Genomic DNA, 7725 nt, shown 5'->3' on the forward strand with positions numbered 1-7725 from the left:
ATTTAAGTATACTTCTACGTTTTACGTCCTGCCAAATAGTTAAACACAATATATTGACAAAGTATTAACATTACAATTGATCTTATTTGTCATAGGTATTTGTAATATTATAAAATGGCATTTTACTTAATTTCCATATTATATCACGTCTTATAAAGATTTAATCATTACTAATTTTTTTTTTTAACTTAGCTTTTTTTTACACGGAGTTATAACGAAGTGTTTTTGGTGTGATAGTAAATACCTAACTAGGAAAATACTAATATTATAAATTATAATTTGGTGAATATTATCGGTTTTGAATTGTGTTAACTACGTAACAAAATCAATCCGGTCAAAAACTGGCGGGTTTGCCTAAACATTTCCGTTTTCCCTCTATTCTATTTTATAATTTTTTTCCAATAAGAGAAAGTTAGGGGACTTTCTTTACTTTTGACCCAAATATTTTTATAATATTAAAAAAAAATTTTATTGTAAAAAATTGTATGCATTGCTCCGCCAAGAATCTGAAACTATATTTGTGAAGACTTCGTTTTACTAGATTTTGATATTATTTTCGTCCGATTATTATGTATGCCAAATAAACTATAATAGTGGTTTCTATTTTTAAATTTGTTTTTGTTTGTTACATCATTGTATCAATTAAAGGTATAAATCCATATTGTATTATATGTAATTATATAATAATATCCAAGTTTGCACTGATATACTTTAGTGGTAATTCGTATGAAAATCCAATATTTATCTTGTAACTGTACACATTGAATCTTCATATTCTGTAAAATGTAAATAGGTACAACAAACAATACACTTTCGCTATATTAATTGGTTAATAATAAATATCAAGCATCTATATTTTTACCAGAAATTCGTTGGTCCATACCGTTATAAATTTCCCCTCAAAATAAATACCGGTATAAAATAAAGACTGTATTGTATAAGAATAAATTTGTTTGCAATCCGGTTTAAAATATTTGTTATACCGGTATAATTTTCAAAACGGTTGTATCGGTATAAATGCGTAATCATCTCATTTTCTTTTGCATATCACAACTTATCACAACTTTTATTATGTAATATTATGATAACATTTATAGTTCTTTAATAACTAAATGCATTGTTTATTATTTTGTACCTAAAAGGCTAAACATTTCTTGGTATACCGGTATAAACTAAAAGATACCGGTGTAATTATTTTTGTGTACTGGTATAAATGAACGAATTTCTAGTTATTTTGCTTTATATTGTAACAATAAACATAATTGTATACTTACATAATATTATATTAGTTATTGCATTATGTGTATACAAATATACAATATTAATCAATGTTTTAAAAAAAATGTTTTCAACTAGTTAGGTATATATATATAACATTACATATATATATATATATATATTACATATATATTACATTTATTTTTATAGTAGTTTTCTAAAAAAGGCTTTAAAAAACAGTAATGTAGACCTACGTGTAAGTTACACATTTTATCTAGTTTGTATTTGAGAGTGTGAAGTACAATAACCATAACTACTTTTTTATTCTAACCATAAATTATAAGTGAGCTCCAATTTGTATGCATTAAAAAGTGTCAAAACATGCCATAATATAATATGCAAAAAAAATAAATTTTAAATTGTGTAATATGGTAAAGATTCACAATTCAATAGCTTATAAATATATTCCACAAAAATAATTTAAAACAAATTAAATAACTTATAATATAATAATTAATAATAATAGGTATTATTATTACCATCTATTATCTACCTACTTAATAAACAAAATAATTCGTAATTTATAATTTAATATTATGAAAATGAATAATCGCTTGAAGTCTACAATATGCAATATATTTTGAATTTTGTCAAAATATCCAGAAATATGCAATAACCATGAATAGGCAGTAATAAGCAAAAAAAAATCCCCATTAGCTTCAAACTATTAAAATTTATAAAGATTACTGACAAAAATCCCAAAAATGTTAAAAATTGCAATTTCATATAAATCCGTGCTCTAGTTATAACTTATATAATATCAAAACAAATAGTTAAAATATAAATATTAAATAGGTATACCTATTCTGTTATCAATTTTTATGAGTAACTAAAATATAAGATACCTAACGGTTTTTTTTTTTTTTACTTAGCTAGTGAAAGCAACTTGAGACGAAGTAGTCCATAAGACTAAACTAATATTGTTTTGATTATCAAATTTTTTTTTAACTTCATGACAGCTTTATTACACTCATAAAGTATAAATAACACAGTTTTTAGCTTGCCCATTATTTTCTTTTACTTTCTCTTTGAGTGTCCTAAATTTCAGGTATTAATGATTGTGGCATTCTATTTTACTATCCTATCATTATTTATATCTATTTTATAAATGATCAGTATTCCATGTACATGTTATCATAAATTATAATAATGGAATATTTAATATTTACTCCTATTGATAAGGAATCACCGTGATTACTAGATCTAATATTATTCATGAACATGTATAAGAATTTTGGTCTCTTTGTAACATAAATTCATTATGATAATTTCTAAATAATATTTGGACATAATATTGTTTATTGATTTTTAGTAGGCATGGATTTCAGCAAAAGTATATTATTTATAAAAAAAAGAAAAAATGTTCTTGTAATTTTAATTATTTAACATGTTTACATTTTAAGTCCATAAATTATTTTCTAATAAATATTTTTTTTTATTATTCATAGTACCTACCTATCATTTTAATTATATTAAAATATAATTTAATAATTAAATTACAGGGATAAGTGTAAAAAATGAACATGATGATCCTGAAATAAATGCAATGGCTCTAAAAATGAAAGAAAATTATCAAAAAAATGCAACAGCTGCAGCAAAGCAACAGGCTGCATCTCCGGCAAATGTTTATATAAACAGAGCTGGCAGAGCAGTAACATTGACTAATGCACCAATTATAACGAATAACACACAAAAAAATCAAGACAAATTACCCAAAGATTGCGAAGATGTAGAAAGTATTAAAGGTAAGCAATACAGAGTTAAATTCATGTTAGAAACTTTCTATGAAAACACTATATTTTATGTTCTATTATGCAATGTAGGTAGATTTTCGTGGAAATTAATCGCTGGATACAATGTACCCTATATTATACGAGTAATCAATGGTGAACATTTAAAGTTTGTATCAGTACGTATGGCTGAAACTCAGCTACTCAGCAACTATTTACATTATTTACATGCAGATATTTATACATGCACATCTGTAAGAAGCCATTTTATCACCGAGGCTGAAGCTAAGTTATTAAATGATATTAATCAAAAGCATACCGAATGTATATACGGCAAAGAAATGTTTTTTCAAGGAAAAGATTATATTGTTCGTTTGGAAGATGTCCATGAATTTTATACGTTCATAGAAGTATGTTATAAAAAATTACTGTGCAATATTACTCCAGGCCGCAGAGAGAAATGTGGTTTTATTCGTATTAACTCTGAATCTGTTGTGCCATACTGTATTAAAGATAACCAAAAATATGTCCCGCTCTTCTACTTTGAAGGTGAAACAGAAAACTTAAAACATCGAGCTGTAAAATTAGAAAATTGGAACTTGGCCTACCTTAAATTCTGCTGCAAAGTTCAGGGTATTAGAAATGAGTTATTTGCCAGTGATTCTTGCACAGTTACCAGTCTTGATGATATAAAAAATTATTTTCCACCGGAAACTAATTTTGAGGAATATTGGCCAGCGAAGGTAGTTGATACACAACTCCTAACTAATCAGAAGTCTACCCATGTAAATCCACCTGGTGCTTGGATCAGAGCACCCCCTGAAGTGGTACCCGCTGAAAATTCTATCCCTCTCACATTAACGGCACCAGCATCATTACCGCAGAGTATGCCAGTCTTGATGAACACATATCAAAACGGATGGCCAGCAAACCAAATGGTATGAATTATGTTATATATTATATAAATATATATATTAAATTGCTTTTTTATTTTTGATTCTTTAAATAAATTGATGCTAGTGTTCACAATTTATTCAAATGTATCATTTATTTTATGCTTATAATTATTTTTAGTATTACTATTAAATATTAATAAATAATGTATCTATAAATAAAAAGGTCTATCAATTAATGATATATAATTTATACCTAACAAAATTATATAAATATGGGAAAAATGGTTTAAAGGCTTTTTAGTTTTTTACATTCAATTTTGCTTTCATTTGTTTTATTTAACTATACTTCACATTGTTGGTGTCATGCATGCTTTTCAATAAACCAATTATTTTTTCTTTACATTCAGCCTGTATTCGCAATAAATAAATAATATTTTTGTAGGTTAATTCATATAGCACTCAGGCTCAGCCTCCATCAACTCGTGGCTATTCTATTGCAGCCAGAAATCAAAGCATAGCTGCCCAGTGCTATAATGCGGTACTTATTTTTCAACTTTCTTAATTTTTTTTCTCCAATTATTCATCACCCCTTATATAAAGAAATACTGAACCAATTATATGTAGTTCAAAGCTCACACTCTAAACTATTTTTGATTTTATAATTTCGTCTCCATTTAAAGAAATAACCTTCTTGTATTTTTATTTAATACAAACAATTTTTATAAACCAATGGACTAAATATTGTCATTCTTCAGTTGGTAATTCAAACAATTAATGTTTTTTTTTTTTTTTTTACACATTTTTTTGACCTAAAGTAGTAATGTTGATATATTAATAAATAATAATTATAAAATAAAGTATACAGCTTTTCTTTTCTTTAAAATTGTTTTAAAGTTAATTTAAAATTTAATAAAAGTATTGATTACAAGTTTGGCCAGTGTGATAAAATAATTAATTATTTAAATTCAATGGTGGGTTTTAATATTACATTGTGGGCTATGTAATATATATTAGTAAATTAACAGTTTTTATATTTAGTTTTTATTGTATTCTCAGGGTTCAACGGTGTCTCAAAGCAGCAGTTTGGTAAACAGTGCGAGTCATGTTGTACCACCACCGCCTTTAGTCCGTGCAGGCAATTCGACACCAGTTATTGGGTAAGTGTTATCAAAATAATACAAATAATCAAATTTGTAAATATCTAAAAACAGAAAAAAAATTATTTATGCTTATAGCAATACTGTCTCATACTCCAACGTTGTACCTATTAGCCAATGTATAACAACTATGTACAATCCAATGACAAATAGCAATGTAATGTCACATTCAAGTCAAATGAGACAATTCTACAATCAACGTTCTAACAATAATCAAGCCCAACAACAACAGTTGCAGCAACAACAGATACAACAGCAACAACAAATAATTACCACTCCTCAAACTCAGCAGCCATATAGTGGCCAATCTGTGCATGGTCGCTTAACCAATACACAGCAGCGCAATGCATTAAGGAATGCTGGGTCTGTTGTAGTTGCTCCGCCCTTAGAAATCATTGACTTATCGTCCCCACCATCCAGCCCTGTTCCTCCAACTGTGCAGGAGAATCCACGTTCTAATATTGCATGGGAATTGACGAGAATACCGGAACGGATGTGGGCGCATGACACAACTAATAATGCAGCATACAAGGTTAATGATATTTAATATTTTAAGATTGACTGAAGTTATTGGGGCCTAGAATAAAATAATATTATTTTTCATACCTCTATAAAATCTTGATATCTCTATACCTTTTTATTTTGAAAACAAGTATAATATACTTATATAATTATTATATTTATTCACAAAATTAGCATGTGCATCACTTCAGCCAATTTTGTATAACATAGATAAGTTGATAATGTTCATTAATAAACATAAGATACTATGGGTTAATCTTTAAATTAATAATATTTTAATTTTATTGACCGTTTTACATAAATGTTTTGTATTTAAATGTAACTTTCCATATTAATAGATATTAGTTTCTCTAGGCTGATGATTTCAATTTATGTAGTTTTTCTGTTCATAATAAATGTGTGTACAGTATTTAATATTGGTAATAAAGTTATTTTTTCTTTAACTTAATATTTTTGGAATATTTTTCAATTTCTTGCAATTGTTTCAACATTTATTATTTGATCAATTGCGATGTAGCAATAAGTAACAGGCCTGTATGTTATTAAATTAAATTCAGAGCAGTAGTATTAACACCAAAAAATTTATTTGCTATATAGAATACTGAAAATTTGTTTTTAAAATTATTATAATACTTGTAAAACGTTTGTATTTAAAAAAAAAATAATATATATATATATATATATTTAACACAGATCCAAAAGGCAACACTCCAAGGGAGAATGATACATTGCATAAACGCGAAGGCATACATCTATTCTGATTTAATGGTGACATTGGACGATTTAGTCCAGATGGTTTTGCCTTTGTGTACAGTCCCGAGATGCGCTTACGTTTTAAACAAATACTTAAAAACGACACTATTCACTGGAAATTCGTAAGTGTCTGCTCCTCCTTTAATACTCATCCAACAGTGTTCGGAAGAGGTTAATAAATTTCACCCGTCGTTTGTTTGACAGCGAGCAGTTGGCCGTGTTGCGGGAAAATGGACGCCTCAGGTCGATGTACCCGGATGATACACCCATGGCCATGCTACAAGATATCACGCATGTTTTGCCGCAATTAAAAACATTGATTTTGAAGCATGATGAACAAATACAACAATACCAAGCTGCTGCTGCTGCTGCTGCTGCCGCGGGTGGTCCGGCCAAAAGACAACGTACCAGCTAGGAATGGGCCGGGCACGGTGGAAGCCGACCCGACTGGCAAAAGCTGGTGGCGGGCAGCAGCAGCAATAGTAACAGCAGCAGCAGCAATAGCGGTGGTGCCACTTCTACCCCCGCCGCCCCCACCGGTTGGTACTCGCCGACCGCGGCCGACAGCAACGATTGGCTTAACGCCGGTGCTGGTCCGTCCCAATCGCCGCACTCGCATCACCCACCGCACCCGCTGATGCAAAATACCTACCAGAGCCGAAGCAACTGGCCGCCGCCCCCGCCCTACATGTAAGAACTACTACCGCAACTAAGCAGCATAGGTAATTTGTGTGTCTATGGAATGTGCACTGGTCGTCGTTCCCCATCATCTCTTATCGTTTTTTGTTCTCGTTATTCGTGTTTTCTTTTGTTATTGTCTGTAATACATTTCAGCGTATTATTATTATTTATTATTAACTGAATTCCAGGCCAAATAAGATTATGTTTTGACTAGATCGACGACGAGATTCTAATTCTGAATACCAATATATTGTATTATGCTTGGGTGTTTTGTTCCTATAAATAGTATGTGTACATAGTACATATATATGTACAAACAACAATTATATTTATCTACACGATTCCGTGTCGTGTATATAATATTATAATTTACTATTACAATGATATTATATATTTTAAATGTTATGATCATTTTAGATCTTTATCATTTTCCATTATTTCATATATCTTTGCATTTATTCGAAATATTAATATGAATGTTAGTTTTAAATTATATACTGAAAAGTGAACACTTGTAAAATAGCTGATTGATTATGTATTGTTTATATTTAACTTTTGTATTGACCAATAAAAAATTGGAACTTATTATTTTAATTAATGTTGTTCTATTTTTTATCAAAAAAAAAAAGTAGAAATCTCCTGGTGTCTTATTACAGTTCATGTATACGGTATACAGTACACCTGTATACCTACCTAATCTAATATCAA

The 7725-nt window shown here is 29.0% G+C and overlaps 1 protein-coding gene across 2 annotated transcripts in view; it reads left to right on the forward strand.

The window, feature by feature from the left end:
* LOC100167868 overlaps positions 1–7459 on the forward strand; it is a 14672-nt gene extending 7213 nt beyond the window's left edge. The window contains exons 2-8 of one of the 2 annotated variants that reach the window (XM_001948061.5): positions 2781–3023; positions 3102–3946; positions 4347–4442; positions 4961–5061; positions 5140–5593; positions 6277–6458; positions 6541–7459. In XM_001948061.5, the coding sequence (XP_001948096.2) occupies positions 2781–3023; positions 3102–3946; positions 4347–4442; positions 4961–5061; positions 5140–5593; positions 6277–6458; positions 6541–6751 (2132 nt within the window). In that variant the 3' untranslated portion in view covers positions 6752–7459. The remainder of the gene's footprint in view (positions 1–2780; positions 3024–3101; positions 3947–4346; positions 4443–4960; positions 5062–5139; positions 5594–6276; positions 6459–6540) is intronic. The other variant, XM_008187570.3, reaches the window with a different exon arrangement.
* The last annotated feature ends 266 nt before the right edge of the window (positions 7460–7725 follow it).

This window comes from Acyrthosiphon pisum, chromosome A1 (assembly GCF_005508785.2).
Source record: "Acyrthosiphon pisum isolate AL4f chromosome A1, pea_aphid_22Mar2018_4r6ur, whole genome shotgun sequence".
NCBI classification, from domain to species: domain Eukaryota; kingdom Metazoa; phylum Arthropoda; class Insecta; order Hemiptera; family Aphididae; genus Acyrthosiphon; species Acyrthosiphon pisum.